The sequence below is a fragment of the Microcebus murinus genome, chromosome 20, assembly GCF_040939455.1.
Source record: "Microcebus murinus isolate Inina chromosome 20, M.murinus_Inina_mat1.0, whole genome shotgun sequence".
Lineage (NCBI taxonomy): Eukaryota > Metazoa > Chordata > Mammalia > Primates > Cheirogaleidae > Microcebus > Microcebus murinus.
Window position 1 is genome coordinate 35,490,783 of NC_134123.1, and position 18,705 is coordinate 35,509,487.

General features: G+C 58.0%; 1 protein-coding gene across 9 annotated transcripts in view; it reads right to left on the reverse strand.

The window, feature by feature from the left end:
• Window positions 1-396: 396 nt before the first annotated feature.
• The window catches only part of ANKRD11 (ankyrin repeat domain 11), a 178,400-nt gene continuing 160,091 nt past the window's right edge, over window positions 397-18,705 (reverse strand). For all 9 annotated transcript variants that reach the window (XM_075995893.1, XM_012737261.3, XM_075995894.1 and 6 more), the window contains 7 exons: window positions 17,325-17,467; window positions 14,907-15,054; window positions 7,925-14,499; window positions 5,645-5,743; window positions 5,425-5,568; window positions 3,429-3,521; window positions 397-1,436 (listed from right to left, as the gene is read on the reverse strand). In XM_075995893.1, coding sequence (XP_075852008.1) covers window positions 1,251-1,436; window positions 3,429-3,521; window positions 5,425-5,568; window positions 5,645-5,743; window positions 7,925-14,499; window positions 14,907-15,054; window positions 17,325-17,467 — 7,388 coding nt within the window. In that variant the 3' untranslated portion in view covers window positions 397-1,250. The remainder of the gene's footprint in view (window positions 1,437-3,428; window positions 3,522-5,424; window positions 5,569-5,644; window positions 5,744-7,924; window positions 14,500-14,906; window positions 15,055-17,324; window positions 17,468-18,705) is intronic.

Consider the following 18,705-nt stretch of genomic DNA (forward strand, 5'->3'; position numbering starts at 1 on the left):
ACCCACGTCTGCAGAGCCACTGGGAACCCTGGCAGCCGGGCGGAGTCTTGGCCCCACGGGGCACCTGCAGGCCGGGAGCCCGAACCAACCGTCTCTCCAGGGCTGGGGCGCTCAGACCCCAGTGAGTGACCTCTTGTCTCCTGTTTCTTGCAGGCTCCTTGGGACCGACAGCCCCAGGACTGGTCCCCAGGTCTGCCTGCATCGATCTGCCACCTGCAGCGCAGGCCCAGGTGAGGGTTGGGGGGAGGGGAGGTTCTGCAGGGGTCCCACGTCAGGGCAGGAAGGAAGGGAAGATAGAATTTGTTTTAAAATGTAAAGCTAGCGATCTGTGAGGAAGAAGCATTGACGACACTCGAGTCTGTTAAGTGGACAGGGCTGCCCAAGGGACGGTACGTGTACAAGAGCATTTTAATTAATTTATTTCTTTACACATAACTGAAAGTGATGTTACAGTACATAAGTTATTTACAACTGTGCAGTAATGTGTTGCAAAATAAATTATCTAGAAGGCAGCAAAAGTACATTGTGAATGTATATAAAACTGTACAGCGTTTACGGATACACTTTTTATATGATTATTGGCTCTGTAGTGTTTCAAGTTATGTTCTCAGAAAGAGAAACAAAATGCCCAAGATTAAAGGAAAAATATACAAACCACGTGGATTTGACTCCATTAAAAACACTATCGAGAGTCCGGCTCTGCGTCCCTCTGGGCCAGGCGGGGCACGGCAGCTCCCGCTCAGCCCAGCGTCCCCCATCCCAGTCCGAGGCCAGCGCCAGCTCCATGGCAACAGGACCTTGGCCGGGACGGCGCTCTCCTGCCCTCTGACCTGGAGGTCACTGTGAGGTGGACACTGTAATTTATTTCCTTTAGCTGATCAGAATGGAACAGGAAATTTAAAAATGCTCTCTGTTCTGCGACTCCCGAACGCCTCCGCAGCTGGCCGGACGCAGGACCCGAGGGTCCCCATTGCCAGGGGTGGGGGTCGCGTGTCTGCAGCTCCTCCTCTCACCCGGCTGGCAGGATGTGCTGGGGGGCCGAGCCCCCGCAGCAGCTGGTATAAAAGAGAAAAGGACGCGTCCCACCTCGCTGACGCCTGGGCCAGTCTGGAAGGGGTGGGGACGCCACGGCCAAGGTGGCATCTCGAGGGTCCCTGCCGGCAGACTCGGGGCTCCTCCACCGCCAGGGCTCAGCAGCAGCAGCGGCCGACTCTCGCGGCCCTCGCCTGTGTCCCACGGCCTCACCGGTGTCACGCCGGCAGCAGCACGAAGTCATCGTTGACGTCCACCATGGGCACGTAGAAGGAGGGCACCTCGTTGACGCACAGCGACTTGTGCCCGGCGGGGTCCAGCTCCTGCACCTTCAGTTGCCACTCCATCCGCTGCACGGCGTTGAGCGCCGCGGCCTCGTGCTGCTGCCGCATCAGGAGGCAGGTCTGCGGACACAAGCGGGGTGAGGGGGCGAAGGGCCCAGCTCTAGCCACCTGTCCAGCCCTGACCTGCCAGCAGTGTTGAGCACACCTGGCTCCCACTCCCTGCAGGACGGCCACTGGCACACCCCGGGGAACACGGTGTCCCCCTACTTGCTTGGCAAATACCGGTCGTGTAGGACGTCTGTCCCATCACTGCCCTGTGAGGCCCCCACCCGCTGACCTGGGTCGGCCTTGGCAGCCACAGTGTCTCACAAGGAACTCGTAACAGCTCTGCTTCTGCTGTTTCCATTTTACCATCATCTGTGGCCAGTGATACTATTTGCATTTGCAGCAGAAACTACGCCATTTGGACGTGCAGGTTAGAGGACTGGGTCAGGGCACGCACACACACCTGGGAGCAACTGGGGAACCCAGGCCCAGCCCAGGGAGGGAGCCATGCTGGCCTGTTTGTGTAGGAAAACAGCCTTATTTTTGTAGATGTATGTTGAGGATGGGGAAATCATCTTCAAAATCTTCCAGAAATAGCCAGTCTGCTGTTAAGTGGGGTCTGCTTCTAGCCCAGTAAGGGAGCTCAGAGCTCAGACAGCTTCACAGGCTGGGCGCAGCGTAAATGACTGCACAGCATTGGATGGTGACCCTGTGCCGCTCTCTGAACGCTCCCAGAATCCATTAAACAGCAGAATTACTGATGGACCCCTGGGTTTCTAGGTTACTTCCAATGAACATTTTTACATACAGCCCTAATTCTGAAACTCACTATTGTCTGCTTAACAAAATCCTGCTCAGTGGCGCCTCCCCCAGCACTGCAAGGAGATTGCCCCAACCACACGTCCCCTGGTAAGTGGGATCTCATTAATTTGTGGCTCTGAAGTTAATGAAAAGATAATTCAGTATAATTATTAAGATTTGGCCATTTTACCTCCTACCTTTTCTACTAATTTTTTTTTTTTGAGACAGAGTCTCACTTTGTTGCCCAGGCTAGAGTGAGTGCCGTGGCGTCAGCCTAGCTCACAGCAACCTCACACGCTGGGGCTCAAGCAATCCTCCTGCCTCAGCCTCCCAAGTAGCTGGGACTACAGGCATGCGCCACATGCCCAGCTAATTTTTTCTATATATTTTTCGTTGGCCAATTAATTTCTTTCCATTTATAGTAGAGATGGGGTCTCGCTCTTGCTCAGGCTGGTTTCAAACTCCTGAACTTGAGCAATCCGCCCACCTCCGCCTCCCAGAATGCTGGGATTACAGGTGTGAGCCACCGCGCCCGGCCCCTTTTCTACTAATTTGTAAGAGTTCTTTTTACGTTAATAAAGTAAACTTACATGGCATTTCTAATGTACAAAGTCTAATATTAATAGAATCAAACCCTTTTTTTAATGAAGTGTTCCCTGTATATTTATAAAACTTGTGGTCTGTTGTTACTTACAGCTTTGTTTATGGAAGGCGTTTAGTAAAAGGAGTGAAACTGGTCTCACCCCGATCACAGCTCCTGCTTCGCAGGGCCCGGCCATGCCCTCGCCTGCTGGTCTCTGTCCGCATGGCACCTCCGCCACTCGGCTAAGAGCGGGCGAGGCTGTTCCCTGACAACGCCACCTACTCAGACACTGTGGTTGGGGGCAGGGAGCTCTGCCTCCCTCTCCTCTCTCCGAGGGGGCAACAGTATATTTGGGGGGATGCTGACCTATATATTTTAATTTTGTAACTGGCGAGTCACTGTTTTTCCTAGTTTCTCAGTGGATCCTCACAGGCACCCACTGCAGGGCCCCTGTCATCTGCTCACCTTCCCACCTCCTGCCCACCCCCTCTGGGCCGCTGCCTGGCCGGGGCTCTCCATAACAGGGGAGGGGGTGGGCACCGTGACCCCTGAGAGGGCTCATGGTCAGGTCCCGCAGCTGGTGCCACAGCCACGCCCCAGCCCCTAGATGAGCAGGCAGAACCTGGGCTCCCCAAGGGCCTGGGCACCTCCCGCTGTGGCCCTGGGAGACATTCAGGACGCACCTTCATGCGGTCGTACTTGTCGTCCACGTCCTGCAGCCAGGAGATGAACTGGCGGGCGTTGAACCGGTCCCGCACCGACTTGTTCTCGTCACCCTGTGGGGTCAAACAGGTGTGCGTGGTGAGGCCATGGAGACAGCCACAGGAAGACCCCAGTCTGGCCTGCCCCTCTTCCCCAGCAGCACTGGAACCATGCAGGGGCTGGGCCTCCCGGGCGCTGTCGGCTCAGCTCCGTCTGGGCCAGGCTGCCAGAGGGTAGTCAGAGCTCAGAGAAGTGCCTGTCCACAGCTGAAGCTTTCGAAGTGTGCGCCATCGTCCCCATGCCCTGGGAGGGGAAGGAGAAGGTGCCCTGGCCTCCATCTCCTTTTCTGTACGTTTGAGGAGTGGTAGAGGGTTCATGGAAAGCTGGTGGAGGCATCTGTTTCAATTTCTTCCTTTTTTAAAAATGGAAATTTTTCTTCCTTGAAAATTAAATTTGAGGCCTGAGGTAGAGCAGCCCGGGGCCGGCCTCCTGGCTGCCACTGTGCACGGAGCGTGTCTTTACGAACTGCCACCCTGACTTTTCCTTCGGCACGTCTTCACCCACGGGGATTGCGGTTTGCAAACAGGGAACCCAAGAGACTGGGAATCCCTTCTGAGGAGCAGCTGCGGCGGCCCCTGCAGAGCCCTGTGCTGACACGTCCCTGGGTGTCAGCCAGCTGCCGTGTCCCGAGCAAGAAGAACATGCCCAAGTTTCTTCCCAACAGCCACGCCTGTGACCCGCCGGTGCCTGGGGCCCCGCTCGGCACCGCACACGGCAGGGAAGAGGCCACAGCCTAAGACATCTCTTCTTTGACGTTCAGAAGTAACCCAGAAATTCGTTATAAATTAGTAGTTTTCTTTAGGTGCAAAAAGCAAAATTTCTAAATATTCAATCCCAGAAGTCTTCATCTAGTCCTTAACTAAACGTTTGGTTTCATAGCTTATTCTACACAAATATTTAAAGAAAACCCGTCACTGTGCATGACATGTTAAATGGACGAAGTCTGTAAGGTACATCAAAGAAAGGATGATCTTGAATGCATCAAGAAACGTTTTAAACTAAAAACTACTAAACTGCTGTGTGTTACCACGGGGCGACTCTGGACTGACACAGAATCCCTAGGGGCCCCATGGTCCTCGTCAGCCGCGCTGAGCAGAAGCCCAAGCTGTGGGGGTCATGGGCTGGGGGCAGCTGTCCTGAGGGGACGTGCAGGCTTAGCTGGGCTGACCGGCCAGCAGACAGCAGCGAGGACCAGAGTCCACTGGGCACGTGGGGCCTGAGACACGAACGTGGGTGGGTCAGAGGTTGCTGGGGGTCCCCAGTCTGTGGAGCCCCTCCCAGGCAGACGGGAGGAGCTTGCCCTGGCCAGCCAAGTCCTGCCCCAAGGACAGAAGAGGGAGGGTGTGTGCCTGTGTCACAGGTCCTGGTACAGGTCCCATTTAGGGGAGGTGTGGGCTACAGCAACCTGGGACAGAGCAGACCTGGGGCAGCCGGAGCATCACAAGATGAGGTGGCTCCTGGGACAGCGAGTGCCACCAACCCAGACCAGAGGAGGCTGTGTGTCCGTTAGCAGTGAGAGGCTGTGCTGGGCACCCTTGGCCCCCATAGGGACATGTGTCCTCTTGGCCACCCCTCAGCTGGGGGCCCCTTTGTCCCAGCGACAGCCCCCACAGGCATCCCAACTGAAAGGACAAATGTCTCAGGATTCAAAGAACTCTTTAGTGGCCGGACCACACTGGGGCCCACCCAGGGGCCCAAGGCTTCCCAAGAGGAAGCCTTCCCTCTCCCCATCTCTGTCCGAGGTGTGGGGAGGCCGGGCAGGCTGTGACTGCCGCCCCTTCGAGGTGCCGGCACAGGGAGGCCGTGGAGGCTCCCAGACGACGTGTAGGATCTGTGATACGTGCGGACTGTGATGCGTGCACCCAGGGCCTGTGTGGCTCCCCAGCTCCTCCTAGGGGGCCCAGGGCATGCACCCACCTGGCTCTCCAGCGGCATGTTGTAGACTTCCGAGTCCAGCAGCATGGTGCAGGCGCTGAACGGCACGGCCTGGTTGGCGATGGTCCTGGCCGCCCGGCAGTGAACGCGCAAGATCTCCTGCTCGCAGGACACGATCAGCTTCTCCTGTGGGAGGAGCTGGGTGAGCCAGGACAGGCCTGCACTGCGGCCCACACCCCAGGCCCCGCGCCGACCCTCTTACCCGCTCAATGCTGTGCTGCAGACGCAGCTTTCCCCGAACGGCCTCCTGCTGCTTGAAGAGCTCCTTCAGGGGCTCCGCCAGGGAGGGAGGGGGCGCGATCTGCGGCAAAGGACGAGAGGGACGGACAGACAACGGGGTTATGGGACTGCACCGAGGACAGACTCACGTCCAAACAGGTCCCGACCCAGTGCCGCCCTCCTGGGAACCTGCCCTGGAGACCAGCCCCACAGGAAGCACCCGGCCATTTCCTGGGACCCAGCCAGATGCAGGACGTGGGCAGTGGGCTGCCCGCTGCAGCTGCAACCACTACAGGGAAGATGGTGAGCGGTGATAGAGTGCCTACCACCTGCCACACCGAGTGCGAGAAAGGAGGACCAGGCCTGAGCACCCATCCGTGCAATAGCAACAGGGCGGGACGGCAGGAGCAGAGCGCGCGGGAGACAGCACGTGCCCCAAACCCACTGCTGCACCCCCAGCACACAGAGACTCCAGCAGAACACGGGGGCTGATGGCTGAGCCCAAGTGGATGGAGGGCGGGGTGAGAGCCCTCCCAGCCACACGCTCCCAGCAGAGCTTCTGAGACTGACGTCCTCTCACAGTGAGCGAGCAGGCAGACAGCGTGGATGGTGAGAACACCGTCTCCTGGTCTCGGAGAAAGCAACCAACAGGGAACGGGCAAGGCTGCAGCCCGGGATGTGGGCAGAGACGGCTCAGTGTGAGTCAGGCGGGACAGCTCGTGGGGGGAGGCGGCGGTGCCCTGCAGAGCTCCCGAGAGCTGCGGCGGGACGACATGCTGTGAGACAGACACCGCGAGGCTGGACGGCCCCAGCTCGGAGCCAGTACTTCCCACAGACCCATGGCTGTGCAGACGGGACCCGCCGTGGAGGCGGGAGCCATGGGTGATGGTTTGAGAGCAGGACTCACACGCAGCCCAAGCCCTCCCCAGACAGGCGCTGACCGTGCCCCACGGGGCAGCATCCCGACACCAGCAACCCAACACGGCACCAAAGGCTCTACGTCAGGCTGGTGGGATTCTCCCCAAAGACACACCACCGCAGTCCGGGTGTGGGACACTGGCATCCAGGGCCCACTGCTCCTCAAGACGCCAGGTCTCGAGAGGCGGCATGGAAAGCAACCACAGACCAGGACACAGGATGGGATCTCATCGCCCGGCGGCTCGTGAGATGCAGCCTCAGGGCAAGCTGAGCGTGTGCATGTACAAACCCCGAGGCCTTTGAACTTTTCTGTCAATCTGACATTAATTCAAAATAAAAATCTGAAAACTGAGCTAGGCCTCATGGTCTGCTCACCCACGCCCACTCTGCCTTGATGGGCCCAGCCCCTGCGGGGTGCTGGGCAAGTTCCCTGGGTGCAGCCTGCTCCCCTGCAGGGCGGAGACACGGCCTGGACCACCCCCAAGGTGTCGCGGTGGAAGCACACAAAGGCACGGCGTGGCACCGTGTGAGCACCGCACCCTCCTCGGCTCCCCCAGACGGCACAAGCCAGAACCTCGGCCTCGCTGCCGCAGACGGCCTAGCTCCATCCCCGGGCACAGGGTTGCGCTGCGTGGGAGGCTCAGAGTGACTTTTTTACTGCATTTTTCAGACTTCCTACAGTAGTTATGTTATTGTGTTTTGATAACCAAAATTTAAACAATAAAAAGCAAAAAGCGCAAAAAGTCCTACTGAATGGAAGTCTGAGGCCAGATTTTTCTGAAACTAGTAACCTAAAACCACCACGTGTCCCCGGGCCATGGGGACCCTGCTCCCGGAACCAGCGCTCAGAGCCCAGGGCTGGTGGAGAGGGCCGGCGACCATCCCTGCTGGGCAGGCGGCTCCAGCACCGCGCAGGCCTCGCTGTCCTGCAGCCGACCAACCGCGCTCGGGACAAAGCCGGCCGGGCCTCGCCCCAGCAGAGCCAACGAGTGCAGTGGGACCCTTCTTTCAGGGCTGGGGTTCCCTCTCGGAACGACGTGCCAGCACAGCGAGCAGCTCCAGGCCCTGACGTGCGTCTGCTCCACAGCTGTGCCCGAGAGCCTGCCATGAAACAGGCGAATGAAAAGGGTAGAGGCGCCTGGGGGCCGGGGACACCTCTGGAAGGGAGCGCCCACGTGGCAGCCAGACCTGAGGCTGTGAGGCCACGAGGACACCAGGGCCGTGGGGCCGGGCTGGGCAGTGCCGGGGCCCCCGGAGCTCGGGACTCTGGACCTGCGACTGCACGGCCCCCACCCTCGCCGCTGCTCACGCAGGCGGTGCGGACGGCCCTCCTGCCAGCACTCACCACGGGGATGTGCAGCTTGCTGAGCGGCTTGCCGTCCAGGAGGTAGGACCCTGTGTAGGTGACGTACTCGGCGTAGCACTGGGGCGCCTGCGGCGTGATGTAGCACAGGATCTTGCGCTTCTCCTCGATCTTCTTCCTGATCTGGAGGTATTCGAAGTACGGGTTCGACCTGTCGCTGTGATAGGGCTCGATGTCGTCGAGCTTGATGGCGTCCACGATGGCGGCCAGCGTCTGCTGGATCACCTCCCGAGTCTGCCGCGTGGATGTGCTCAGCGGCTGCAGCTGCTGGCCAGAGCGCTGGAGGCGCCGCTTGCGGGGGTGCTGGGCCTGGGCGTCCTCGTCCTCGCACACGCGGCCCCGCGCCCTGGCGGCCGGGGCGGCTGGGCCCAGCTCCTTCTCGGGGGGCGGCGTGCTCTGCTTGCTCTGGTTGGCCAGCATCTGCGCCCGTGTCCTGGTCATGCGCTGCGGCGTCTCCTCCACTCGGGGGGCCTTTGGGGCTTCGGCCGTGGGTTTTGGTTCTGGTTCTGCAGCTTCTGGCTGGACGCTGCTGGGGGGGCCTTCGGCCGGGCTTGGGGCACAGGCGGCCCCGGCGTCGTCCTGGGCGCCAGCACCGTCCACGGTGTGTGCCTGCGCCACACCGTCCACGGCAGGGCTGTCGGGGGCTCGGGGGGATGCGGCAGAGAGGTCTTCGGTCTCAGCCCCGTCCTCCCCACCCCCCAGTGGGCGCTGTTCAGGGGGGCCAGGCGTGGGCACCGAGCCGACGTCCACGTCCTCAGAGGCCTTCTCTTCCAGCACCGTCTCCGTTTCCGCAGTGGCCTCCAGGGCCTCGCCCAGCTCTGGCTCTGCCGCGGGCTTGGGCTCCGCAGGGAGCAGGGCGGACGCCTGCTCGGGAGGCGGTGCTGGCTGCTCCTCGGCCACCAGCGCGGAGACGTCCCCACCATTGACGACCACAGGGGCCCCTGGAGGGGTCTTTTCGGGAGGAGCAAGGCTCTCTTCCACAGGCTCTGTTTCAACGTCCGAAACATCTTTAGCCTGAAGAGGAAGCTCCGGCAAGGAGAAAGGCCCCAGGTCCAGGTCGTCCTCAGAGGTGGCAAAGGCATCGGCCCAGGGCACTGGCTCCACCTGGCCAAGGGCAGACACAGACAGGTTGTGGCTGCCGTCCAGGAAGCTGCTTTCCAGGGGCCCCAGGGCCTCCACCTGGGCCACAGTGGTTACACAAGCGGGCTCGGGGGCCACGTCAAGGGGGGCTTCCGGAAGGGACTTACAGTTGCTGAAGAAGGACTCCAGCCTGGAGGGGGGGGCATAAGGAGCTGCTTCCTCTGCAGCGGGGACAGCGGTGGGGACGGCTTCCACGCGGCCCTGCTTGACTTCCTCCAGTCCCGGCTCAGGGACAGGCAAAGGGTATGAGACGGGAGAGACAGGGTATGGGGGCTCAGAGGTGCCGAAAGGCCCTGGGGCGGAGGGGTGGAGGGACTCCGTGGGGCAGAAATGTTTCGGCGACTCTGGGAATCTCTGTGGAGACTTAAGCAAAAGGTCCGAGCCCACGGGCCAGGGGACGGGGTTTTCGGAGGCACTCCCGATCAGGCTGGAGGAGAGGGCCTGCTCGGCGGGGTGGGCCCACTCCACAGGCTCCTCGGTGATGACGGCGCTGAACGGGCCCTCGTCCAGGGGCTCCAGGTAGCTGGGCTCCGGGGGGATGATGGCCGCCGTGGCCTGCTGGTCTTCCGTGGCGTCCAGAGGAAGGCCCAGGTCCGGGGGGAGGGCCCCTTCGAGGGAGGAGGCCAGTAGCTCCCCTCTGGGAGGGGAGGACTTTGCTTGTAAACTCGAGAAGACGCTGTCCGGCGTCGGGGTGACTGTGACGACCGCTGCGGGTGGGCAGTGCAGAGCCTCGACCCTCGGGGAGGGGACGCCATAGTCCGGGGAGTAACACCCTGGGGACAGGCACGCAAACTTGTCCGTGGGCACCGGGGGCAGGGCGGCCTTGTCCTCCAGCAGGTGCTGGCCCGGGGAGCCATACCCGGCGGAGGCGGGGACACTCTGCTGCCTAAAGAGCTTGTCCCCGACACTGAACTCTTCCTCGGGGGTCCTCCTGATGTCCACGGAGATGGAGCGATACAGGTTTGTGGAGAGGGGCCTTGTGGGGGTCTGGCCGGGGTTCTCTGAGAGCCCACCGGACGCCACGGAGAACCTGTCGAAGAAGGAGGGGGAGCAGGCGCTGGCGGAGGTGGCGGAGACGGGCAGCGAGTGCTGGGAGTCGGCGCAGTCGAACACGAGGTCGGGGTAGTCGTCGGCGCTGCAGGACGGGGTGCGGGGCGTGTGCATCACCTCCTCGAAGCTAGGGCAGGACACCACCGAGGTAGGCGTGGGCACCCCAGTGGGCCGGCTCTGCTCCGGCCGGGGCGAGGCGGGTAGGACCTCCTTCACGTGAGGCCCTGCGAACCAGTCTTTGGCGTCAGCAGCCGGTCCCGCGTGCAGCTTGTTTTCGGCGGCGGCTGGCGCTGGGGCTGACTCCTTGAGTTTCCTGTCTTTAAAGGGAGGGTCCTGCCCCGGCGGCTTCTTGGAGGCGGCGTCCAGCCCCTTCTTGCGCCCGTCCTCCGCCAGCTTGAGCCTCTCCTTGAGCTTGGGGTCCCCAGACCGGTGCCGCATCTTCTCCATCTGTTTCATCCTCTCCTTGTGCCTCTTGTGGCGCTCCTCGATTTCCAGGTCCTTCTGCGACAGCATCCTCTCGAAGCTGGTCATCATGAGGTCCCCGTCGCCCAGCAGCTTCTCCCGGGGCCGGGCGTCCCTCTTGCCCACGTCCTTGGGTGGCGCCAGCCTCTCATTCCCGTTGCTGACCCTTGCCGTGTCGCCCTTGTCTTTCTCGGCGCTGTCTTTGAGCTTCTCCTTCAGCCTCGCCTCGCCCAGCTTCAGGCCCTCGTCCCTGCACTTGTCCCTGCAGGCGCTGGGCGGGTTGTCCCTGTCCCTGGCCCCAGCCTTCGGCTCTTCCTTGTGGTGCCGCGGGAGCCCGTCCGCGTGCTTGTCGCGCAGCTTCTCCCGCTCGTCCCTCCACTTCTCCCGGTGCCGGTCCCTCTTCTTCTTCTCCCGCAGGGTGTTCATGGCACTAGATCCGTAAGGCTTCAGTTCCTTCTCTATTTTCTTGGAGGGTTCTCTCTCAGAATCATTTTTATCTTTCTTTTCAGAAGAAAACAACTCAATGGTTTTATCTAAGTCGTCTTCAATTTCAGCTTTCACGCTGTAGGAAACGGTGAACGCGTCAGCATCCAGGAAGTCCTTCTCGCACTGACTGGAGTCTTTCCTGCTGCTGAGGTCCTTGAAGTCCTCGCTCTTGTCTCTCTTCTCGGCCTTCTCCCTCCTGGCTCGCTCCCGGTCGTGGCTTTTCTTGGACGAGGACGAGGAATGCCGGTGTCTCTCCTTCTCCTTCAGCCTCTCAGGGAGGCAGGCGCCCTCTCGAACCTTGTCCTCCAGGGGCGGCTCCGCGAAGGACACCTCCAGCAGGGAGCTCAGCCCTGCGTCCTGCCCGCGGTCCGTGAAGCTGTCAGACGAGACCTCGCTGGTCTTGTCGTTGGAGTCTTCCCTGAACTCGTGGAGAGCCTCCTCCTCCAGCTTCTCCAGCAGGCTCTTCTCCATCTCGGCCGCTCTCGAAGACTTTCTCTCTTTGGAATGTTCTTTGTCCGACTTCTCCTTGTGCTTGCTTTTGGCCTTGTCTTCAGTAGAGTGTTTCTTTTCGACCTTCTCAGGGAGCTTCTGCTTGTTTTTCTTTTCCTGGGCGGAGTCTACCGACACTCTGTCTTTCCTGTCCTTGTGTTTTTCTGTGGACTCTTTATCCTTCTTTTCCTTGTGCTTGTCGAAGAGCTTTTCCTTTCTGTCCTTGCCGCCCTCGGCAGCGCCCCTGTCCTTGCGCTTGTCTCTGAGCTCCCTGTCCTTGAGCCTGTCCGCGTGCTGCTTGTCTAAGGACTTCCTGTGCCTGTCGGCAGCGCAGGACTCCCTGCCGTCCTCCCGCTCCTGCAGGCCGTCCCGCTGCCCCTCGCCGGCCTCGCCCAGCTTGAACCCGCTCGCCACGTAGTCATCCTTGTCGTCCTCGCTCTCGTCCGTGAAAATGTCCGCAATGTACCAGCTTTTCTCTTTACCCCTCTTCTCATCTTTTTTTTCAGAGAAGTCTTCTGAGAGAATTCCAGGGAAAGTCTTCTCTTTCTTTTCTTTCCCTTGGTCAAGAGATGCTTTTCTTTCCTTGCCATGCATATCTTTATGCTTTTCCTTGGCATCTTTTTTCTCTTTAAAGCATTTATCAAATTCTTTGTCCTTCTGACATTTCTCAAGGATAGATTTTTCATTTTTGTCCTTGTCGCTGGACTTGTCTTTGTATTTTTCTGGCTTCATTTTTTCCTTCCTCTCCTTGTCCGGGACGTCTTTCCTCTCCCTCTCTCTCGTGGGGTGGTGCCTCTCCCACGGCTCCAGGCTCTTGCCGAAGTCGCAGTCGGCCTTGTCCTTGAAGACGCCCTCGCAGCCGTGCTCCCGCGCGTCCTCCCGGTGCAGCTCATCGGGCTTCGCCCTGCCGTCCCTGCGCTCCTTGGTGCTCTCCAGCAGGTCCTTCCTGTCCCGTCCGCCTTCCGCAGATTCTCTCCTCCTCTTGTCCTTTTCTGAAAGGTAGCTGGAGAGGCTTTTGTGCTTTTCCGCCTGGTCTTTCCTCTTCTCCGAGTTCTTATCCAGGTAGTCCCTGTCCTTCCTCCTGAAGAAGGCGTCTCTGTGGTCTCGCTTCTCCCGGGCCCGGCTGTCCCGCCTCCGCTCCCGACTGTCCTCCTTCACCGTCTCCAAGATCAGCTTGGCCACAGAGTCGCTTTTGATGTCCCTGTAGTCCGTCACTGGCGAGTCCCAACTGTCCTCCCCTTTGAAATCAAAGGACGAATCAGACAAGTCAGAAAACCACCTTTCCTGCTGGTCATCGGAAAGGCTGAATTTGGTGTCTTCATTGTCCAGAAACTGGTTTTTGTTACAATATTCATCAAAAGCAGAGTCTTCTCTATAAGCTTTTTCTTTTTTGAGTTTGTCTTTGTCTTCTTTAAAAGTCTTCTCTTTTGAAATTTTGTCCTCTTTTAAATCATTCTTTTTCTCTAATTTTGAGGGCCGGTCTTTTGACTTCTTCTTTCTTTCCTCTTTGTAGTGTCTCAGTTTTTCTTCTTTGGGAGACTTTTCCTTCACAGATTTCTCCTTTTCCGCTTTATTCAAACGGTCTTTTTCTTCTCGGAAAGATCTGCTGACATCTCTGTTCATGTCTTTGATTCTCCTTAGTGACTTTTCATCCTTGGAGACTTTTATTATCTCGTCTTTAAAGAGCCATTCTTTTTCTTCTGATTTCATTTTGCTAAGCTTCTCTTCCTTCTTAAAATGGTCTCTATCATGCTTTAATACTTTTAACTTATTTTCAGTGGAAATATCATTATCTAAAAGTATAGCCTTATCTGATTTTTGTTTGGAATCCTCATACTCGTAAGTAAAACTTTTCAATTTAAGTTCCTGACTGACCGAACATTGTCCTTTCTCCTTGTTTTTGTGTTTATGTTTTGTTTTATGTTTTTTGATGACTTTGCCTTCCTTGTCCAGCTTGGGAATGACGCCGTCCACGGTGGGGTGGAAGGAGTTCTTCTTCTCGGACAGAGCGCTCTGCAGCCCACCCCTCTTCCTGTGCTCCGGCCTCTTCCGTGCTGGCTTTAGCGACTCCACGCTGGAGCCCTCAGAGGAGTAATCAGACTCACTGGTCAGTCTCGTCCTTGTGGAGTCTGATAAGGAACTGACCTCTGACCAGGCAGGGGAAGAAATGGTTTTCCAATTGTCCGTCCGCCAGTGCTTGGTGTGCTGGTCCGCATGGTTGGGCTTCTGGGCGGCAGAGCTCCCATGGGACGAGGTGGAGGAGGCGGACAGGGAGCTGAACAGGGAGGGGTCCTTCAGCACCAGGGGAGACTCCTTGAGGCAGCTGGAGCTCCCCACGGAGCCCCTGTCGTCCTCCTCGCTCTCTGAGCACTCACTCTCAGACTCCGAGGAGCAGAACTTGTCGTTCCTTTTCCCAAACCGAACCTCTTTGCCTTTTGTTTCCTTCTTTCGCTTCTTTTTCACTTTGTTTTTTTCCTTCTGCTGCTTGGCGTTTGCTGGCTCCCGCGTCTTACTCCCGGGCAGCATCGTGTGCGCCGAGAGCCTCAGCTTCTCCCCTGTCCCCACGGAGACGCTCACGTCCTCCTCGTCGGACGTGTCAGACAAGATGCGATGGGATGCTTTCTTTGGTGCAATCGTGTTGTTTTTAGTGTAACTTTTCACTTCCATTTTGGGTATAGAAATGAAACTGTTTGACTTGGTTTCTTTCCTGTAATCCTTTTTTAGCAAGTGCTTGTCGTCCACTGGAGGGACTCTGTCCTGCTCGTCATCCTCGTCAAACTCGTACTCGTCCTTGACGGGGGTCACCGTCTTCTGCGGCTCTGGATTCTTGGCCTTGTGCTTGGGACCCTTTTCAAACTCAGAGTCCGTGTTGTTGCCATCCACGGAACTGGAAGGTGCGAAGGACGGGGCATCTTCCTCTTCGGAGCTCTCTGTGGGAGGCAAGAAGGGAGAGATCAGAAGCAGGCTCTAAACGGCTCCGCAGACCTGCCCTGCCGAAGTCCCCCCCCCAAAGCCTGGTCACCCCAGGGAGGAAGGGAGGGGGACCTGGCCGCCCGCACCCTGCGTCTGGCTGGCATCGCACTCGACTGCGTGAGACCTGAGACCCACCATGGGGGAAGAAAACCAAAGAGAGGTTGCTCAGACACAGGCCTGCCACCTTAGCAAGGAAGCCCCCGGGGCTGGGACTCCCATGGTCCGAGAGTTCCCAGGGTGCGCCGTGTGCAGGCTTGCAGGGGCAGCCACGTGGCAGCTGCAGTGCTAATCCCGCCGCCACGGCAGTCACGGAAGCCCCCGCTGTTTCCCAGCCGGCACACGCCGTCCAGGTGGCCCAACTTACCAGTTGAGCTCTCTTCACTGGACGTGTACGTGCCTTTGCCCAGCAGGAGGTTCACCATGGTGGGGGAATTGGCGACCTTCAGCGGCGTCTCGCCCTTCCTGTTGCTCTGCTGAGGGTTCCCTCCGTAGCGCAGCAGCAGCTTCACCACCTGCAAAACATGGGCGAGTGCGTCAGCGAGATGTCTGGAACACGGCCACTCCATCGTTTCTGTATACGACCGCAGTCCACGGCAGGATCCCAGTGCTTAGCCCTAGAACAGCCCCGCGAGGTCCAAGCGTGCGTGGCGACTGGCTGAGGAGTCGCTGCCCCAGCAAGGTCGTTCCTCTTCTGAGATGCAGCGGGTCTGCCCTGCTCCTGGGCTCCCCTCAGCAGTCGCTGCCTCCTGGGCACCTTCCTGCCACTCCTCCTCTGTGGCGAGGGGACGCTGCCCAGGAGTCTTCTCGCAGGCTGTCCGTCCCGCAAACCACGAGCCAGCACTGCAGAGCCTGAGTGGCCGTGGAAGGTTCTGGCAGCTTAGGGGGGAGTTTTTTTACTGGGGTGGGGTGGGGACACAAAACAGAGGAAACAAATACCAAGTTTCTGCAAGCCGGTTTATTTTTTATTTTCATTTACATTAGAAAATAAGATAACCTCTTCTTTGCTTGATTTGACAAGGATGGTCACAGGAAGGACAGAAATATCCACAGTGACATTTCAACAACTCTGTTCAACTCTTTGTGTTCCACACGCTCAGGTCAGCGACTCACTAAACTCAAGTATTAAATTTAATCAACTTTAGTCCAGTCTGAGATCAGGGCATTCAAAGAGTCTTTAATAAAGTTTAATATGAACTCTTGTCACTCACAGAATCTACTTCCAGGCAGTGTGTTGCATTTCGAATTGCTTGACCAGCACAGAGTTTGTGTGCACGCGTGGCCTACAGCTGCTGTGACGTGTCACCACACCCCAGTCTCATAGCTTGGGAGGCCAGAGGTCCACAGCCAGCCTCCCTGACCAGGCTAATGCCCATGAGCCAGCAGGGTGAACTCCTTTCTCTCCCACCACGGAGTCGCTGGCAGAATTCACTCCTTGCAGGGGAGGACTGAGGTCCATGTCCCTGGCTGCCGGCGCTGCCAAGCCCTGGCCCTTCCTCTACGGCCAGCAGTGCAGGTCAGGGTCCTCCTGGCTCCTAACTGTTCCTGCTGCTTGGGGGCCTGACCCAGCCAGGAGAGGCTCTCAAGCTCTACAGACCCGGGTGGCCACTCTGCCTGCCCAGATGACCCGGACCCATCTCCCCACTCGAGCGCCAGGGTCACGACAAGGACAGCCTGGAGCCGTTAGCTTCCTACTTCCCCATGTTTCCATGGTATTTGACATTTTCCATAATAAAAAGTTTAAAAATGATAATTACAGAAGTATAAAGATTGAGAGAACGACCCCTACCCCAGCCTCATGTCACTCACTGGCCAGTCCCCCCAGGTACTGTGTAGCAAATCCCAGACATCGTATCAGCTTTTTCTGTATATTTTTCTCAAAGGGCCCTTAACAAACCATAATGCTGTCATTGTAACTAAAAATTTAACAATAATTTTTTAGCATCAAATACACACTCAGTGTTCAGATTTTCCCAGTTCTTTCAGAAACCTTTTGATTAAGAGCCCTCGCCACGCCCTGTCCCCTGAGCTGCATTCTCTGCATCCTAGATGCTGAGAGTTCCTGGAATCTTCCAGAGCGGCCAGGTAGGGCTGCCGCACTGCAATTTTCCACAGGGGCAGGGCCGCCTCCCACAGCACACAGACTATCTCGTCTGGGGCTGGGCTCTCCAGGGGCCCTGGCAACAACTTCAGTTAGACCTCGTCATCTGCATGCCAGCCCTGCTTTCCAGCAGACGGGCTGGGCTGGGCACATCGCCTGGTCTCTGGCTTCCCACCTGGAAGCAGCCACGTGCCCATGGAGGCCACGTCCTCCCTACGCTCCCTGTTCCTGGGCTGGTCACAACGGTCACCTTCCTAAGCTCCGTTCTCCCGGCCTGTGTGCTGGGTACACCTCTCGGTGTAGCCTCTTTCCAGACCCTGAAGGATCTGCCGGTAGGTCCAGCAGCACCACGGCAACGCGCTGGCCCAGCAGCCACCCAACTCTGCTTCTGTTTGGGTGTCACAATTCACCTCCCAAAATCCAACCAGACCCACGTGGCCAGTGGACATGAGCCTTTCACACGTGCTTTAGGTGGTACTTGTCAAAACCAGGAGGCCGTCCGGGTGCTGACCCGGGCTGAGAACGCTGGGGCAGGCAGGGGGACAGCCAGGCCTCCAGGGAGAGGAAGACAAACCTCCCCCCAGTGCCTGACACCACAGCAGCTGGGACAGAGGTGCACGAAGCCACACAACAGCCCAGACGTCAGAGGACAGACCAGACGTGAGGCTGAGGGGAGATGCCAACCTTGTAGTGCCCGTTGTTGGCGGCATCGTGCAAAGGCGTGTCGTCGTCCAGGCCCTTGGTGTTCACCTCTGCACCCGCGGCCAGCAGCTGCTTCGCGACATCGTAGTAGCCCCGGTTACACGCCTCGTGCAGCGCAGTCCAGCCTGTAAGCAGACACTTGGGACATACGTCACTGAACCCTTGAGAACCTCACTCTGCTTTTTTTTTTTTTTGAGACATAGTCTCACTCTGTTGCCTGGGCTAGAGTGCCATGGTGTCACCCTAGCTCACAGCAACCTCAAATTCCTGGGCTCAAGTGATCCTCCTGCCTCAGCTTCCCGAGTAGCTGGGACTACAGGCATTGCTGTCTCTTGGGGCAATGCCGTATGCGCCAAATGACCAGGGACAGAGGCCAGGGCAGGGCGGCCGCCTGCGCAGAAGGGCTACAGTCTAGGTGCCGGCACAGAGGTGGCCTTGGTTCCCCTTCCCGTGGTCCCTGTGAACACGTGAGTATCCCACGTGTGCCCTGCAGATTAGTAGCCATCTGTGGCACAGCCCTGCAGTTCAGGACTGGTGAGCACACAGTGTGACCAACAAGAGCCTCATCCCTGGCTGTTAATCAACATAGAGAGGAAAAACCTCCCACCCCCAAAACAGGGAAACTGAGGCCAAAACAGCTCTTGTTGAACCTGGCCCAGTGTGAAAGCAGCAGGGCTCACCCCATGGAGCAGCTGCCACTGCTTTGCAGAAGCTTCATTTAGAAAACTGCCTTGTATAAAATGGTGCTACTTATACCCCCATAATAATGGTGCTAAATTAGTAAGAGTCAGACAGCTGTAAACAGGCAGTGGGAAACATCTAGAAGGATTCCATATGGAAACCAGTTCCCTGGTCTTCTGTTCTAATTCCACCGTGAACAGACAGCTCTGGAGTGTGTGGGTGATGCATCAGTGTGGCAGGAGTTACTTTATGCAAAAAACAACAACAACAAAAAACCCAAAAAACCATCTGAACTCAGGGGGCCCTTAATGCGAGCGAGGCCCTTGACCTTTGTCAGATCTGGGCAGCATGCCCATATGCAACTAAAAACGTGAGTTGTCATCTGGTTCTGTCTCCCAGACCAGCCCCTGGACCGAATCGTGTGGGGGAGGGGTGTCCTCTGCTGGGGACGCAGCCACAGCCTCAACACACCACGAGGCCCCATAGGAGCCAGGCACTGGGTTCTCCTGAGACGGCAGAATAAAAATCTTTAATTCCTTAGTTCTCTTAAAAGTGATGAAAAACAAGAATTATTCATAATTATAAAGAGCAGCCACATCCACACGCATGCATCCCCACGCGGGCCTGGGGCCTGGAAAGCGGGACACGCACTGGCCTGGGGGCCCCTCTGATCTCGCAGGTG